Raw genomic sequence first — 19,595 nt, forward strand, 5'->3', positions numbered from 1 at the left:
CCCAGAAAAAGTACTAACGCACTAATAATACCTTTGAAGACACTGTGTGCCCTCCTTTTATAAACGCATTCTTCAGGAAAAAAATCTACTCCCAGAATGGAAAGTTGAGTTTACTACCCAACTTTTACTGGAGCTATCACAAGTAAAATTTAGGATTAAAAAGAAAAGAAGAGGCCACATGCTATTTTAAAGCATTTTTACAATATTTACTCAACGTTATCAAATTTTCTACTTGATAAGGTCAGAAAACGAGGAACCAAAATAAAATAATTTAAAACTTATGATTAGGTATATTAAACTTGTCAAGGCTGCCCACATAAGGTTTCCCATAAATGTCATTCAATACACATTTATATACTTTAAAAAATAATATTCATATTTACTATTATTTACTTTTGAGGATAGCACAAATGTGTTACTCCACAACTAGATTTCTAAGTTGTAGTTTGTGTTTCATGTAGAAATACATACACAGCAAAACACACAGAGGAAAACTATACCCAAAACTAAACTTTTGAGTCTTTTTTTTGAGATGGAGTCTTGCTCTGTTGCCCAGGCTGGAGCACAGTGGTGCAATCTTGGCTCACTGCAACCTCCACCTCCCGGGTTCAAGCAATTCTCTTGCCTCAGCCTCCCGAGTAGCTGGAACCACAGGCGTGTGCCAGCACGCCCAGCTAATTTTTGTATTAGTAGAGATGGAGTTTCACCTTGTTGGTCACGCTGGTCTTGAACTCCTGACCTCAGGTGATCCACCCGCCTTGGCCTCCCAAAGTGCTGGGATTACAGGCATGAGCCACTGCACCCGGCCTTGAGTTTGTCTTTAAACTCTTCCATTTTGATTAGAAATTTCAACAAACCACCAATTTTCATGACTTTCCAGAAAAGGTACTTGTAAAAACTATTTTGTTTATATACTAAAACATTTTATCAACCTTTAGTTTTTATAAACTGTCTTCATAAAAAGTAATTTCAGGAAGTTAAAAACAGTATTACTAGGTATATTATCAAAACATGATGAAGGACTAATTACAGATATTCAAAGGTTTGTTCCTTCACATATTACAAATGCTTAAAATAACTTTAAGTACCATACCTTGCAATTTAGCATTATTTTCATCTGCTTTACAAAGCTTCAAGAGAGATGCTGCATGTTGTTCTAGCATTTGAACATCACTGGAAGACTGAACCACCACCAAAATAAGTATGCATGCGTAATTATAAGCTACTGACTTCTTAGATTTGGAATCACTGAAACAAAATAAGGTTTTTAAGTTTTGGATACAAAAACAATTTTTTAGGAACAATTTCTAAAAATTTTCTTCTACTTGGCTTTAAAGAGATCAAGGACATTTACAATAAAACATGACTAATTGTCTGAAGACAAGAAATCAGATTTTACAGTTCATATCCAATTCACCTGAAACCATTACTTAAAAGTATATAAAAAAGCATACATATCACCATGGAAAGTAAAATTCTATTAAGAAATAAGATCAGAAAAACAATGAAATATTAACAAGTATACTTCATTAGTAATGAAAGGTTAGGAAGTATACTTCATTAGTCTCCTTCAAAATATTTGTCCAATCTGGATAAATAAGAACGAGTATGATCACCTGCCTTCAACACTCAGTATTCCACTATAAACCTGTTAAGATACAGCTAGGCATGGAAGTCATTGCTGTTTGCTTTTCATAAGCACCCCACAAAAGATCTGTCACTCAAGGAGTTATACACCCAGTCCTCATAATGAGGGCAGTTATCTGGATGCCATTTGCCTTGTGTGACATGAACCAGAAATAAGGCATGTCTTTCTTCTCATATAATAAAACCCTCTGCCTTACCAAGAAGGCTCTTCAAACCATTATCATTCTCAATTTACCCATCTAGTCAAAGCAATTCTGAATCCAGAGCATGGTTTAGAATGCAAGGGCAGGAGCCAGCAAGAAAGTGTAAGAGGAATAAAAGGAATATATACCTTAAGGTACGTATTCCTGTGCCTTAGAATTCCCCTCTGCATAAAACAGCAGGGGGTACTACAGTTGCAATCTTTAACACCATGGGTTAACTGAAGGAAGGTGCTAAAGAGTCCACTGTATTACTTTATAGCCACATCTTATATTTTAGAGATTTCTGTCACTCTAACCTTTAATTAACAAGTTTTGTGTTATATCAAAACTATAGTTTTTCCCTCTCAAAATAACACCCTCTTTTAAGAAACTAGACCATTAGTTAATCTGATTTTCTAACATCATAGAAAATTTAAGGAGTAAGTAGGAAATTACCCCAAGGCTTCTTTGGAATAGTACTCCATTAGAGTAATAAGACTTTGGAGATTTTTCTCCAGACTAAAAACATGGCCAACAGCTGATCTTCCCACAGGATTAAAAGTAATCAAATAAAGATTGTGCAGGGTTCCCAAGAGATCTGAATGGTCTGTTTCTTCACTGGCTGTACAACGCTGAAAATGGCTGAACAGTTCTGTAATACATTGCAATGTCTGTGTTGAGTCCTGTAGCCACAAGGCAAATGCATCATCAATAACACCATCAGATTGGAGACCTTCCTCCTCATCTTGATCATAAAAGTGACACAGAGCTCGGATCAATAAATTTGTTGCTTCATATTCCGACATAAAAAAAAGAAGACCCTTCTGTGACTGTGCAAGAAACTTCAAAACATCTTTTGTGGCTTGCAGCACACCAGGGTGAGCACTTGTTACTGGAATTGACAGAAGCAAGGTAACCAACTCCAAGAAGTGATGACTGTGAAGATATCTGTGGAAGAGTTAATTGATACATGTCAAGTCAGTGCAAAGCATTCTTCATTTACTCAATATTCAGACAAGACACTGATAAAAATTTTTAATGACCATAATCCTTATCCTCAGTAATATACTGCTTTAACTGAAAACACAATGTGAGTGGCAAGTCTTCTCTAGATGAGGCCAAATAAGAGTGAATGTTCTGTGAGGCTTTGTCCTAGTTAGCACTCAACAGATGTTAAATAAATAATTATTGACAAGCTTTTCTTTAAATTTTGGGCCTTCTTTCCAGGACACTTATCAAATGCTCCTTTTTCACCATGGTCCTACTTTATTCATGGCATATTGGTATATTTAAATTCATGTATCTAGGAAAAATATAGTATATACAGTCAGCACTCCACATCTGCATTTGTGGATTAAGCCAACTGCAAATCGAAAATATTTTTTAAAAGTGCATCTGATGACAGGTGCAGTTGCTCACACTTACAATCCCAAGCACTTTGGGAGGCCGAGGCGGGCAGATCACTTTAGGCCAGGAGCTCAAGACCAGCCTGGGCAACATGGCAAAAACCTGTCTCTACAAAAAATACAAAAATTAGCCAGGTGTGGTGGCGCATGTCTGTAGTCTCAGCTACTGAAGAGACTGAGCCCAGGGAGGTCAATGCTGTGGTGAGCCATGATTGCTCCACTGCACTCCAACCTGAGTGAGACCCTGCATCAAAAAAAAAAAAAAAAGCCTGGGCTGGCTGTGGTGGCTCACACCTGTAATCCCAGCACTCTGGGAGGCCAAGGCTGGAGGATCACTTGAGCGCAGTAATTTCACACCAGCCTGAGCAACATAGTGAGACCCTGTCTCTACAAAAATTTTTTAATTAGCTGGCCATGGCGGCCCATGCCCGTAGTCCCAGCTACTTGGGAGGCTGAGGTGGGAGGATCACTTAAGCCCAGGAGGTTGAGGCTGCAGAAAGCCAAGATCATGCCACCGCACTCCAGCCTGGGCTAGGTGAAAGAGCAAGACTCTGTCTCAAAAAAAAAAGACAGAAAAGAATGTATCTGTACTGACCATGTACAGACTTTTTTCTTACATCATTCCCTACACAATAATAGTATAACAACTATTTACAGAGCATTTATATTGTACTATGTATTATAAGTAATCTAGACATGACTTCAAGTATACAAGAGGATATGCATAGGTTATATGCAAATACTACATCATTTTATATTTTATATCAGAGACTGGAGCATCCTTGGATTTTGGTATCCAAGGGAGGTCTGAGAACCAATTTCGCAGACAGTGAGGGATGACTGTACTATAGAAAAATATAGTATACTCAGATTTACTACAGTAGACTGAATTAGTATCTCTAGGGAAAAAGCTTTCAAATTGTCAATTTGTAACATTTAAGCAGTTAGTATTACCACACATAGCACTCTTTTATGAGACGAAATCTAGCTATGTTGCCCAGGCTGGACTCAAACTCCTGGTCTTAAGCAATTCTCTGGACTCAAGTGATCCTTTTGCCTCATCCTCCCTAAACTCTTTTCCAAAATCTACTTTTTTATCTCTCTTTTTTTTTTTTTTAATTTTTTAGTTCTGGAGTACATGTGCAGAATGTGCAGGCTTGTTACATAGGTAAACGTGTGCCATGGTGGTTTGCTGCACCTATCAACCCATCACCTAGGTATGAAGCCCACATGTATTAGCTATTTGTCCTGATGCTCTCCCCCAACCCTCTGTTCTCCTTCAACAGGCCCCAGTGTGTGTTGCTGCCCTCTCTGTGTCCATGAGTTCTCACCGTTCAGCTCCCACTTGTAAGTGAGAACATGCAGTATTTGGTTTTCTGTTCCTGCATTAGTTTCCTGAGGATAATGGCTTCTAGCTTCATCTATGTCCCTGCAAAGGACATGATCTCATTCCTCAACTTTTTAAAAATGAAACTTAACCAGATTTTAAAGAAAAAAGAACCAAAACATCGTATTTTTTCAAATACTCAAAAATGGGGTAAAAATCTGTCAAAACATCTCTTGACTACAAGATAGAAGCAGCTTAATGAAAACTTAATTTTTAATTAGTAAGAATATCATAATTTTCTGAATGTTAAAAAGAATAAAATTATTTATAATTCTGACTCATTCTCTTCCATTTTAGTCACTGCAAATGGTAACACAATAGCTTTCATAAACCCATCAAAATACTACTAAAAAGTAAATGACAGGCCAGAACTTAATTTTGTCAAAAGCTGAAACTGCTTCTTCAGTCCTATTACTATTTAAACCCAGGCTTCTACTTCACAATAATAAACACCCACCAGTAACTGCTTACTACAAAGGCAAACAGAACCTTCAAGAAGACAAAACTCCAGAATTACTATGCTCCAAGAGCATCCTCCTTATGGACCATTCAGAGAATGGTTAAAATAGCAAGCCTCAGACTGCACATCCTTAGAGGTCTGCTTGCAAGGTTGGCTACTGGCTAACTTCTGGGAACTTAGATTTCGAGAGGGTTCCCGCACCCCTAACTGATAAGAATGGTTCCTTGTGCCTAAATTATTTGTGCAAACAATATGGTTATGCTGAACACCTGCTTTCCTTCTAGGAGTCTGGAATTCTGGTATAAGATAGGCAGTGAGTGCCTACATGACTACCCACAATAAAAAAATTTGCATGCCAATTAGCTTGATATAATTATTCCACAATGTATACATGTATCAAAACATGTCACTGTTGCTATTTAAAAATAAAAAATAAAAAAGCCTGGGTGCCGAGTTTCTAAAGAGCTTCCTCAACAGGCAACACTCCACACATGTCACAACCTGTTGCTGTGAGAATTAGGCAGGCACTATGTGACTCCACTGTGAGAGGATTCTGGAAGCTTGCAACTGGTTTTCCCAACTTCCTCCCAGGTACCTTTTTCCTTTGCTGAGTATTATATGCTGAGTTTTGTGAGTCCTCCTAGAGAATCTTGGTGCTCTTGGGGAACCTGACATAGGACAATAGAGCCTTGCCACCACTTCAAAAACAAACCCTCCAAAGTACAATCATTTTTCCTTTCAAAGTTCACTCTCCTTCCTAATTTACCAGTTTCTGTCAATAAAACCACAGCTCCAATTGCTACCCTGGCTAGAAATCTCTAGCTTCTTCTCACTTTCCTTCGCCTACTAGGTCCTGTTGCCAAGTCCTAGTACTATTATATAATATAATGGCTATTTCACAATCTCTGTCACTATAAGCACAATATTTGCCTTTTCATTACCTGTTAAGGGCAAAGTACTTAAAACCCAGTACCTAGAAACCTCAGACTATCTTATCTTCCTCGTAACTCTAATTTCTTTTCCATTGCAATACATCTTGCAACACAAAATCTGAGAATATTACTCTGATCATATCAGATCTGCTACTCCAAAATATTCAATACCTTTCCGTATTCTACAAATAAAATCCAAATTCCTTAGCACAACCATTCTGGGCCCTTTATTTCCTCTTGTCTGATACCCAAATATACCTCCTCCATATGGTGGGAAAAAAACACTTAGTAAGTATTTAATTACTAGCTTCTTCTCAGTGACTGAAAGCATCACCTATTCTACTAAAAATAAAGTTGTTAGTAAGAAGTATTTAAATTTTTTTACAATCTCCAAGACTACAAATGTATTATATTTGCATACTTACAAGATTCCCTTTCTCCTGCCCAAAACCAAACTCCTACACTTGTACTCTTGTCCTCATCTCCCACCAAGCCTTGCTCCAGGAATTGTTATTGTTTACTCCTACATCATAAACATCTCCCTCTCCACTGACTTTTTATTATAAATGAGTCATTATTCCCAGCCTACAAATATGCTCAAGCCTCTCCCACTCCTAAAAAATAAAAACCTTCCTTTTTGACCCCAACATCTCCTTCTAGCTGCTGCCTTGTCTCTTACTTTTTCTCTTAGCCAAATTTCTTGTTTTGAGACACAGTCTCACTCTGCTGCCCAGACTGGAGTGCAGTGGCACAATCACAGCTCACTGCACCCTTAACCTCGCAGGCTCAAGCAATCCTCCCACCTCAGCCTCCTGAGCAGCTGGGACTACAGGCGCACACTACCATTCCCAGCTAATTTTTTTTTTAATTTTTTATTTTCTGTAGCGGTCTCCCTGTGTTGCCCAGGCTGGCCAAATTTCTTTTTTCTGAGACGGAGTTTCGCTCTTGTCGCCCAGGCAGGAGTGCAGTGGCACGATCTCGGCTCACTGCAACCACTGCCTCCTGGGTTCAAGCGATTCTCCTGCCTCAGCCTCCCGAGTAGCTGGGATTACAGGCATGCGCCACCACACCTGGCTAGTTTTTCTTTTTTTGAGATAGCATCTCACTCTGTTGCCCAGGCTGGAGTGCAATGGCCCGATCTCGGCTCACCAGAACCTCCAACCTCCCGGGTTCAAAGGATTCTCCTGCCTCAGCCTCCCAAGTAGCTGGGTTTACGGGCGCATTCCACCAAAGCCCGGCTAGTTTTTGTGTGTGTCTGTGTGTGTGTGTGTGTGTTTGTTACTTGTTTATTTATTTATTTTTTTGAGACGGAGTTTCGCTCTTGTTGCTTAGGCTGGAGTGCAATGGTGAGATCTCAGCTCACTGCAACCTCTGCCTCCCGAGTTCAAGCAATTCTCCTGCCTCAGCCTCCCAAGTAGCTGAGATTACACCCATGCGCCACCATGCCCCGCTAATTTTGTATTTTTAGTAGAGATGGGGTTTCTCCATGCTGATCAGGCTGGTCTTGAACTCTCGACCTCAGGTGAACCACCTGCCTCAGCCTCCCAAAGTGCTGGGATTATAGGCGTGAGCCACCATGCCCGGCCGGTTTTTGTTTTTTTTCTTTTCTTTTCTTTTCTTTTTTTTTGAGACAGAGTCTCACTCTGTAGCCCAGGCTGGAGTGCAGTGGCCAGATCTTGGCTCACCGCATGCTCTAACCTCCAGGTTCAAATGATTCTCCTGCCTCAGCCTCCCAAGTAGCTGGGATTACAGGCACCTACCACCACACCCGGCTAATTTTTGTATTTTTAGTAGAGACAGGGTTTCATCATATTGGCCAGGCTGGTCTCGAACTCTTGACCTCAGATGATCCGCCTACCTCAGCCTCCCAAAGTGCTGGGATTACAGGCGTGAGCCACCACACCCGGCTCTAGTTTTTTATTTTTAGTAGAGATGGGGTTTTGCCACGTTGGCCAGGCTGGTCTCAAACTCCTGACCTTAAGTGATCCGCCCACATTTCTTAAAACAGTGGCCTACACTGTTTCAAATCCTTACTGACCAGTGGTTTTTCATCCACACTTCCTCTCCCACTGCTACATTAAACTACTTTTGCCAGAGCCCCAGTTGCAATCTATGTTACAAAATATATGATTTCCTATCCTTATCTTCTGAACCTCTGCACAGTATCACAACAAACCATTCACTGGTTCCTAAAACTATTTGCTTCCTTAGTTTCTATTCTCTCCTGCTTCTCATTTTGTCTTTCTATTCCTTCTAAGTATCCTGCCTAAATGCATTCTCTGCCCATCTCTTACATATTACTGCTCCCCAACCTCCCATCACTGACCCATTGATTTCCCAGTACACAATCTGTGAGGGTTGCCAGTATCTGTCCTCAAGTGTTCACTTTGGGCCTCTCTACCTTTCTTTCTCAGGGTTTCCCCCAAAGGGATTAAAGGGTGCTCGGACCACAAGCAGCAACAGCTCAGAAGCATAAAAGAGTTAAAAGTTTCTTGCGGGCATCCTTGAACCAAAGGGGAGAGTTGGTAGACAAATGCCCAGCCTGAATGTTTTAGGAGGATAAGCAGGAGATACACTTTAACCAGTTCTTCGGAGGATCCCCAGTAGGATGAGCCCCAGCTGTCCACGGCAATAAGTATAATAACACTTCCTTTACTGGTTTTTCTCCTTATCTTACTTTCTTCATGCATTTCTGCTTCCTAGGATAATCTTTCAAAGAACCTGCACCCAAGACTTTGACTCAAGTTATCCTTTTAGGAAACTCAAAACTAAGACAAGGTGTAACAGTTTCAGCTAAAAACAGGAACTTGGATAAGTGGAGGTTTTAGACTGGACACATATCCCATCCCCTGGGAATGCACTATGCTCCATCCAAATCAATGAAAATATTAATCACAAAAATAAGTAATAAAATAATTCAAATGCCATTTTTCCATTTTTATGTTAGGAAATTATTTACAGGCAAATGGTAAGAAAGAAAGTCTCAAAACAAAATAAAAAATCTACTAGGGATGCTGGTCCTAACAATGGCAAAACTGTATCAACAGATGAGAGAGGTAGATGGCAGAAACAAGTAGTAATGGAAACTTAAAGACATCTTTAACCAGGACTGTAAAATTAAGCTAGTAAAATATAATTTTAACTTACAATGTATTAAGAGTAGTAAGTATAGACGGGTTCACACAGAAGAGCTCTCTTTCCTACACCATTCCTTTGTACCACCTTCCCAGAAGCAAGTCAACAGTTTCTCATTTATTCTTGCTCATAGACATGCTTATACAAGCATCACTGTTAATTACTAAAATCTTTCACTGAAGTTCCCATTTTCGCTTTAAGAACTAACACAATATAAGCTCACCCACAGTAACATACTTCTCAGTTCCACTACTAAATAACCGTTTTGAAATATCAAGTATCCTTACACATAAATAAGTTACCTACAATCAGATAAAAAGCAAAATCAACCACATAAAATTGTCTCCAATGATTTGTGAAATTTATTTCCCAAAAGGCAAACATGTCTTACCTAAAGAGAACAGGGTACGGATCATCCCTCTCTGGAGGTCCAGTAATTCGTGCCATCGTTGGGAAAGACTTAACAGGTTGTTGGATCATTGTATGAGGGGCAGTTTCCATTAAATGAAAAACTTCTTCTAGGAGGTTAATAAGCCTTTCTATTTCCCCTTCACTTATATTTGAGGATTCCAAAAGATCCATATCCATAGAAGCTTCCACCTCATTTTCATATTCTGGGTTTGTTCTCTCAAGTCCAGCATCTGTGTCGTGATCAGGTTCACTGTGGTTAGGAACAGATGAAGTCTTCTCTGCTAAATGGTCACCAAGTCTTTTAATCTCTGACAAGACTTCATAGAAATGGCATTTTTGGAGAATAGCTGAACCAGCAGTAACAACCCTCACAGTCTGATCTAAAAGTATGAGTTCCAGAAGCTTTTGATAACCACTTTTTTCATTCTGCCTACCTCTTAAAAAAGCTTCCATTCCTTCTGTCATACTAATGACACTGTCCAAAGCTTTAAAAGCATTTAACTTAAGAGAAGATGATACGTGATCAGCAAACAGAAGTTCAAATAATCCATTGATCACTCCTGCTTGTAGCAGTCCCATAACTCCTTGAGCCCCACATTCTGCTAGTGAGGACACTAATTTGGTCCCAGCTTTGAGCTGTCGAACATTTAAGGCGATAGGTTGGCGAAGCGCTACTTGTAAATTTAAAGCTTGCATGGTCCAGTCTACCAACTGGCCAAGGGAGTCTTGTTTTGTGTTTTTCAATTGCAAATAGCTTAACCCTTTTATTATTAAACTTGGAATTTCTTCTAAAGCTGTTACCCATTTTGCACCTCTATCTTCTCTATACAAATCTAAGAGTTCTGTTAACTTCACTGAGGCTTCGACTGCCCCTGAATTTTCTTTATCTGGACCTTGATCCTTCATTCTACTGATTTCAATTTCAAAAGTAGTCTTGTATGGACAACTGAAGTATAAGAGTGGTACAAGCTCCCTGTCATATGGATCATATGTCATAGGAGGAACTGAAGCTAAGTCTTCAGCAGTGTATTCAACATCAAAGTTTGGATACTTAAATGTTTCACGTTCCAAGTCAGCAATTCCATCTTCATCACTGGAAATTTGTTCATAACCATCATCCCCTGAAAATTAGTATGAATAATATTTAAGTATTACATCATCTTTGTCTAATACATAAATTCTGATTGAACAAGAAATAGTTTTAATAAAACATTAAAAATGATTTCCTCAACAAAACCAACTTCTGCCCCAACATCTTACCCACAATTTTACAACATTTTATAATTTCTAATAGAATTATGGACAAACTTCTTTTTTTCCTGAAAGGGGTGAGACCTGAAAACTGGACAAACATTTTAAGCAAATTCCTCTGTATCTGTTCAGTTTTACAACTAACTGTAACAGATATCTTTTCCTCACAGAAATAAAATTAGAAATGCCTCAAAGTAACAAAAATATCTATCTCAGGAGGAAAGAAATTATGCTTGTCCTCTTGAGAGATTATTTTTAAGACCAAAAAAAACTGGTTGTTTTAAGTAAGAACTAATATCATCAGGTTAAACCAAATACTTTCAGCAAAACCATTGTAGATTCGTTTTATAACAATTTCACATTCCAGAATTTTTATTTCTCTGCATTTACCTATCACACAGTTTTGTAGGTCTCCATTATATTTTGATAGAAAATGTGTTCATTTAAAATATGGCTGTGCACAGTGGCTCATGCCTGTAATCCCAGCACTTTGGGAGGCCAAGCCGGGCAGATCACTTGAGGTCAGGAGTCCGAGACCAGCCTGGCCAACATGGAGAAACCCTGATCTCTACTAAAAATACAAAAATTACCTGAGCATAGGGGTGGATGCCTGTAAGCCCAGCTACTCAGAAGGCTGAGGGACGAATCACTTGAACCCTGGAGGTGAAGGTTGCAGTGAAACAAGATCGCACCACTGCGCTCCAGTCTGGGTCATGGAATGAGACTTTGACTCAAAAAAAAAAAAAAGAAAGAAAAAAAGAAAACTGCCTGCCTAACATTTAACTACTTTTGCCAAATACAATAAATCTAGAAATAATTATTTGATAATCTGCGAATGGGGAAAGTTAAAAAAAGTATCACGATAATCTAGCTATTTGATATTTTTTAAAAGAGCCCCTGTGATTCTCAAATGACATTCATTTTTACTATCTGTAGAAAAAAGCCAAGGCAGATTATCTGTTATTCTGCATAAATGCTGTAACATTAAATGCCATTTCTTGGGCAAATTAAGAGCCAATTAGCTTGAATATCTCTCACTTTTTGCTTTCAAAGGAAAAATAAAGCCTAATTAAAGGACTGTATCATACTGCCACATGTACTTGTGTAATTGAGATTTTTCCCTTGAATTTTTAAAAATAATGTAGCATTTGCTAAAATATCTAGGTGGCAGACATCTTTAGGAATTCCACCTAGCTTTACCACTCCTTACTCTGAAAACAGCCACCAAATCCCTAACCAACATGTATTTGCTACATGACCCTGTTTTCCTGGCAAAAGCTGATGCTGTCAAAGGGAAACTCATATTGTAGCAAGTCAAGCAGAAAACTGAGATACAGTCAGGCAGTTTAGGCTGGTTGGTTAAACAGGGGAGATTAAAGCAAACACACAAAGCAGAGGAGAGATGGAAATCTCATTTCTAGTCATGCCTTGAGGCCTAGCTACATTCTGACCCTGGGTTTCTTGGAACCCATTTGTCTTTGCTAGAAATTCTTTTGCATTTTTCAAAGCGGTATCGAGTTAGTTTCTAGTACTTAAACCCCAAAGTCCTAGCTAACATAACCCACCTTCACCTTCTTCATCCTCTTCACCTTCTTCCTCTTCATCTTCCTCTTCCTCCTCAGGAATACTGTCGACTGTATGTCGATCATCCTCGTCCTCATCCTCTTCTTCCTCTACATCCACATCATCTTCATCTTCTTCTCCTTCTTCTTGTTGTTCCTCTTCTACTTCTCCTTCATCAGAATATTGCCCTTCCTGGGGAACAGAATTCCGATCAGGAGAAATGGGCTCAAAGTAATCTTCTCTATGAGGAGCATCCTCTTCCTTGTCACCAGACACTGAAAAATTGAGATTTAAAGCACAGACTATTTTAATGGTTTAAATGACACAAGGCAGCAAGACTGGATATGGCAACTACTTAATATTTTGGATGATACAGTTTATAAATACCCTTAAAAAAAAGAATTACTCACTTTAAAAAATATTGAGTATACACTGTACAACTTCTACAGTGAGCAATAATAAAGTATACTGTTAAGCCATTCCCTTTCTTTTTAGCTTTTAAGTAACTATACACGTTTTTGTCTTTTCCAGTACATACTTATTTTTATTTTATTTTTTATTTTTATTTTTTTTCTTTTTTTGAGACAAGAGTCTCACTCTGTCGGCCAGGCTGGAGTGCAGTGGCATGATCTCGGCTCACTGCAACCTCCGCCTCCCAGGCTCAAGCAATTCTCCTGCCTCAGTCTCCTGAGTAGCTGGGATTACAGGCGTCTACCACCACACCCGGCTAATTTTTGTATTTTTAGTAGAGATGGGGTTTCACCATGTTGGCCAGGCTGGTCTCGAACTCCTGACCTCAGGTAATCCGCCCACCTTGGCCTCCCAAAGTGCTGGGATTACAGGCGTGAGCCACCACGCCCGGCCTACTTTTGTTTTATTTTATTTTTATTTTTAATAGAGACAGGGTCTCCCTATGTTGCCCAGGCTGGTCTCACACTCCTGGGCTCAAGAGGTCCTCCTGCCTCAGCCTTCCAAAGTGCTAGGATTACAGGCATGAGCCACCACACCCAGCCCAATACTACTGATTTTTAACTGGTACTCTTTTGTACATATCACTACAGCAAACTAACACTTTATTTTGGCACAGCTTCAAATGAGTTAACAAATTTTTTTTTAACAAGTTAACTGGCTGACAGAAAGAAAAATACAATTAGTGGCCAGGCACTGTGGGTCACACCTGTAAATCCCAAAACTGTGGGGGGCCAAGGCGGGAGGATCACTTGAGTTCAAGACCAGCCTGAGCAACATAGGAAACTTCTTCTCTATAAAAAATTTAAAAATTAGCCAGGCGTGGTGGTATACACCTGTGGTCCTAGCCACTGGGGAGGATGAGGTGGGAGGATTTCTTGAACCCGGGAATTCAAGGCTGCACTGAGCTGAGATGGTGCCACTGCACTCTAGCCTGGGTCACAGAGCAAAAACCTGTCTCAAAAAAAAAAAAGAAAAAGAAAAAAGAAAGAAAGAAAAAAGAAAAAGAAAAACACAAGGAAATACTGCACAGCATGGGGGGAGACTGCATCAAGATTTGATTACTAGCACCTGATTTCTTTTCTTAATCAAAAAGCACTATTAGCCAGGCACGGTGGCTTATGCCTATAATCCTAACACTTTGTGAAGCTAAGGCAGATGGATCACTTTAGCTCAGGAGTTCCAGCCTGGGTAAAATAGTGAGACCCCATCTCTACAGATATTTCAAAAATTAGCAAGGCATGGTGATGCACACCTGTAGTCCCAGCTACTTAGGAGGCTGAGGTGAGAGGATCACTTAAGCCCAGGTGGTCAAGACTGCAGTGAGCCATGAACACTGCAAGACTGCAGTGAGCCACGAACACTGCAAGACTGCAGTGAGCCACTGTACTCCACCCTGGGCAACAGAGTGAGACCATCTCAAAACAAAAACAAAAATGTACTATTAACTAGGGGGGAAAACCTTAGCACTGGTTTTATTTATACCTGGCAGAGGCACAGGATCATCTTCATCATCATCAGGTGGAGGGGGTCCTGGAGGAGTTCTTGGTCCCCTTGGCTGTGGTCTTGGAGGGCTTCCATTAAACTGATCTTCTTTCTCCCCATCAGCTAGTGTTTTATGGGAGACAGAAAAAGAACTTTCAAATTACAGATGACCCCCGAACAACATGGCTTTGAACTGTGTGGGTCCACTTACATGTGATTTTTTTTAAAGCAAAGAGAGATCTAAAATATGGTATTTGAGGGATGCAAAATCTGCATATATATAATGGGCTGACTTTCTGTATATGCAGGTTCCTCAGGGCCAACGTCAGGACTTGAGTATGCACAGATTTGTGTATACACAGGCAGTCCTAGAACAAATCAATCCCCAAGTAGAACAAAGATAATCATGTTAAAGTATAAGGAAATGAACGGAAAAAATACTTTTCATCACTGGGGAGATTTTCATCTTCAGAATTAACTAATAAACTTTTCCTTCCTGGTGTCTCAGAAATTTTGCTAATTAATCTATATTAATAACATCGGAATTTCTGACTTCCCACATACTGAAAAAATACTTGTCATCATTTCAGACTTTCATTTTCAGAATTAACTGATTATAAACTTTTCCTTCCTGGCATCTTAACAGAAATTTTGCTAATTAATCTATATTGGTAACATTAGAATTTCTGACTTCTCACGTACCAAAACATAATGTATACACTCTTAGGCTTGGGCATAATCCCAGAGAATGAAGATTTTGTTTTCATGCCAAAAAAATAAGGGAATGTTCAGCTTTATTTGTGATAGCCAAAAAACAGAGACTACCCAAATGTCCTTCAACAGGTGAGCAGTTAAATTTTGGTACATCTATATTTTGTAACAACCACTCAGCAATAAAAAACAACAAACTATTTATATATAATATGTTGAACTTCAAGGAAATTATGCTGAATGAAAAAAGTCAATCTCACAAAGATACTGCATGATTCCATTGATGTAACATGTGTAAAATAATATAACTATAGAAATGGTGAACAGATTAGTGGCTGCCAAAGGCTAGAGATGGGTGGGATGAATATGGCTATAAAGGGGTAATAGGGAATCTCGGGGCAATGGTGTAGTTAAGTATTTTGGGGTTTTGTTTGTTTTTATGTTTTGTTTTGTTTGAGACGGAGTCTTGCTCTTTCGCCCAGGCTGGATTGCAATGGCACAGTCTCGGCATACTGCAGCCTCCACCACCAGGGTTCAAGTGATTCTCCTGCCTTAGCCTCCCAAGTAGCTGGGACTACAGGCATGCACCACCATGCCCAGCAAATTTTTGTATTTTTAGTAGAGATGAGGTTTCACCATGTTGGCCAGGCTGGTCTCAAACTCCTGACCTCAAGTGATCTGCCCGCCTTGGCCTCCCAAAGTGCTGGGATTACAGGCGTGAGCCACGGCATCCAGCCCAGATAAGTATTTTGATCATGGTGTTGGTTATGCAAGGCTGTACACATGACATAAAAACGCACAGAGTTACACATACACAAACAAGTGCATGTCTATCTAGTGAAATCTGAATAAGCTCCATAGATTACACCAACACCAATTTTCTGGTTTTGATATTGTACTATATTTATTAAAGATGTTATCACTGGGGGAGGCTAAAGAGTACACAGGACTTCCCTGTACATTTCTTTGCAACCTCCTGTCAATCTATAATTATCTCAAAGTAAAAAGTTAAGGGGCCAGGTGTGGTGGCTCACACCTGTCAACCCAGCATTTGAAGGGCTGAGACAAGAGGATCACTTGAGGTTAGCAGTTTGAGACTAGTTTGGGCAACATAGTGAGACCCCATCTCTACAAAAAAATGAGTTGGGGTGGAGGGTGGCACACGTCTATAGTCCTAGCTACTCCACAGACTGAGGTGGAAGGACTGCTTGAATCCAGGATTACGACGTTACAGTGAGCTATGATCAGGCCACTGCACTCCAGCCTGGGTGACATAACAAAATCCTGTCTCTAAAAACAAAAAAATTAAATTAAAAAAAATTTTTAAATAAAAAGTTAAAAACACATGTATATATATGTGCTTGTCAATTTTAAAACAAATCAGTAAATTGAACAAATTTTTAGAGTAACCACTACATATGTCAGACACTATGATAAGACTGAAAACACAAATATATGTAAAACATACTTTCTATCCACAAGGAGCTCACGGTTTGGTTAAAAAAAAAAGCACAGAAAAATGAAGGACTGAAAGAAAAAGAAAACTGAAAGAGTAACTATGCTTAGCAGGTAAGATATAAGAAAAGTACAGTGTATGACCACCATCAGAAAAAAAATAGCTCACACCATATTACTATATCAGGATTCAGAGAAACAAAGGTTATTTATAGTCACAAACATGCTAATTATAAAGCAAAATATTATTCCTTAGTGACTTTAATTACAATTTCAAAATGTATTCTTGAAACTCCTTTTATTTATTTATTTTGTGTGTGGGTTTCTGTTTTTGAGACAGGGTTTTGCTCTGTTGCCTAGGCTGGAGTGCAGTGGCACGATCATGACTCATTGCAGCCTCAACTTCCCAGGCTCAAGAGATCCTCCCACCTCAGCCTCCAGAGTAGCTGGACCACAGGCACATGCCATCGTGCCCAGCTAATTCTTTCTTTTTTTTTTTTTTTTGGGAGGGGCAGGTTCTCCCTATGTTGCCCAGGCTGGTCTCACACTCCTGTGTTCAAGCAAGCCTCCCAAAGTGTAAGGATTACAGGCATAAGCCACCATGCCCAGCCTATTTATTTATTTTTACAGATGGGAGTCTTACTATGTTGCCCAGAATGGACTCGAACTCCTGGGCTCAATTGATCCTTTTGCCTCAGCCTCTTGAGTAGCTGGGAACACAGATGCATATCACTGCAGCTGGCTATGAATCTCATTGTGTCAACTTCTTTTTTTTAAAATAGACATAGGGTCTCCCCATGTTGGCCAGGCTGGTCTTGAATTCCTGACCCCAAGCAATCCTCCCACTTCGGCCTCCCAAAGTGCTAGGATTACAGCCATGAGCCACTGCTCTCAGCCTTGTGGTCAACTTCTTACAGTGATTAACACTGGAGTGAGGAGAAGAGATTCTGAGAAACATGAGTCCAGCTGCCTATCTTCTGAAAGAAAGCCACTGAAGTTCTTATTTTTCTTGTTTCCAGTTAATGAGCAAAAGGTTCTCAAAAGTGGAAGAAATCTACATTAGTTAAGATGTATATACCTAATAAATTTTAAATGCACTCTTGAAAAAAAAAGTCATTTATATCAGTATTCCACGAATATGTAACAAACTCCCTGCCTATTTTTCAATTCATTTACAAATAATTTTAATAGTAAACCATGAATAGTCACTAGATTGCATTATCATTAAGATACTTTAAATGGGAAAAAATTCCCTCAGATCAGTTTTAAAAGTTCTCTAGGAAAACAGAGGAAGAAAATAAAATGTCACCACTTCAACATAAAAAGAAACTCTTATAGACAAGAATGGGAGACTAACAGATAGCTATCTTGTCAAGTCTTAAGCAAGGTTCAAAAGGTGAACGAGGTGTGCTTGCTCACTCTCTCCCACCCCAATCCCTCACTTTCCCTCCTCTCTCTCCCTCCCCTTCTCCCTCTTGCCTCTTCTTTCTCTTCCTCCTATCTCCCCCTCTTCCTCCTCCTCTCCCCCTCTGCCCCTCTGCTTCTCCCTCTCATCTCCTCCCTCCCTCTCTCCCCCTCTCTTCCTCTCAAGAAATAAAACAAAAACAAAAGGTAAAAGAGCGCTATTCGAATTTTTTTTTTTTTACACCACGGATATAAGTTTCACTTGCAAAAGCAAATTTAAAATTCTCACCATGTTTTGGATTCCTTTTCAAACTTGGTTGTGGCTGGGGAGGTGGTGGAGGTGGAGGTGGTGGTGGTGGAGAGTCTCTGTCATGACTTATCACTCTATCCACTGATCCATATATTGCCAGTGTCAGACAGTTATACCAGCCTCTTAGCACCAGACCATCAGTATTCACCTGATTTTCAGGGAGGGCAAAAAAAATCTTTCAAAGTCATGTTTTAAAATGCTAGAAGTTAGCTGATACCAAATTAGATTGTGGTTCAACTAAAGTCTTTAAAAGTATGCTGAAAATGCAAAGTCAACACAAAGTGAAATTTACCTAGGCACAGCTTTTAGTGTGGTTCTCCAGAGCTACCATAACTACACCTGCACCTGTCCTAAGATTACATCTCCCAGTCCTATGCTTTATGTCAACCTTGTTCAAAAAGTATAACCAGACTCCCATCCAAGAGAAAACAAATGAGAATAAAATTAAGTAGGAGTTATTGCTAATTAATAAATTAAACCCCAATAGGTACAGGGGTCGTAGAAGGGACCAAAAGCACAAATGATGCTCAGTCTCAAGAATGATAAAGTCCATAAAACTGCATAGCATTCTTCTCACAAGCCAAATTCATAAATGCAGGTATATTTTACGTACCCACATTGTACGTTAAAAAGTAAGGGAATTGGCCGGGTGCAGTGGCTCACGCCTGTAATTTCAGCACTTTGGAAGGCTAAGGTGGGTGGATCACAAGGTCAGGAGTTGAAGACCAGCCTGGCCAAGATGGTGAAACCTCGACTCTACTAAAATTACAAAAATTAGCCGGGGTGGTGGCGGCACCCGTAATCCCAGATAATCAGGAGACTGAGGCAGAGAATTGCTTGAACCCAGGAGGCGGAGGCTGCAGTGAGCCAAGATTGCGCCACTGCACACTCTAGCCTGGACGACAGAGCGAGACTTGGTCTCAAAAAAAAAAAAAAAGTAAGGGAACCCAGAGGCATTAAATAAATTGTTTTTGCAAAGAAACTTTCTCCTAAAAAGATTAAAGGCTTTTGCCAATGCCATTAACCCTCAATATTTCCCTATAAGAAAAAATAACTTTATGCTTTCTAGAGCTTATCTACATTAATAGCTACATCTTCACAATTATGAGAGCAGATATTGTCATTCCCTTTTAAGAAATAAGAAAACCAGAGCATGTGAAGAAGAGCCTGCATGAGAAACCAAAGGCCCTGACTTCTGAGTTCTCTTTCCACCCCACCATATTGGGTAAAGACAAAGTTATAAGTGTTACCAGGGCCCCTTCTGGAGGCACAATAAGGAAAAAAGAAATTAATATTTCTTTGTTAGACTATACAGGGAAACTGGGGACCAGAGGAAGGGTTCAAAGACTGGCCAAGGATTGATAGACTGAACAGAAATCCCACTGGAA

At 39.6% G+C, this 19,595-nt stretch overlaps 1 protein-coding gene across 4 annotated transcripts in view; it reads right to left on the reverse strand.

The window, feature by feature from the left end:
- Positions 1 to 19,595, reverse strand: part of VIRMA (vir like m6A methyltransferase associated) — a 64,376-nt gene that overhangs the window by 27,474 nt on the left and 17,307 nt on the right. For all 4 annotated transcript variants that reach the window (XM_003821101.6, XM_055116738.2, XM_034966360.2 and 1 more), the window contains 6 exons: positions 18,187 to 18,355; positions 14,328 to 14,450; positions 12,377 to 12,649; positions 9,541 to 10,681; positions 2,286 to 2,777; positions 1,094 to 1,248 (listed from right to left, as the gene is read on the reverse strand). In XM_003821101.6, coding sequence (XP_003821149.3) covers positions 1,094 to 1,248; positions 2,286 to 2,777; positions 9,541 to 10,681; positions 12,377 to 12,649; positions 14,328 to 14,450; positions 18,187 to 18,355 — 2,353 coding nt within the window. The remainder of the gene's footprint in view (positions 1 to 1,093; positions 1,249 to 2,285; positions 2,778 to 9,540; positions 10,682 to 12,376; positions 12,650 to 14,327; positions 14,451 to 18,186; positions 18,356 to 19,595) is intronic.

Source organism: Pan paniscus, chromosome 7 (genome assembly GCF_029289425.2).
Source record: "Pan paniscus chromosome 7, NHGRI_mPanPan1-v2.0_pri, whole genome shotgun sequence".
Lineage (NCBI taxonomy): Eukaryota > Metazoa > Chordata > Mammalia > Primates > Hominidae > Pan > Pan paniscus.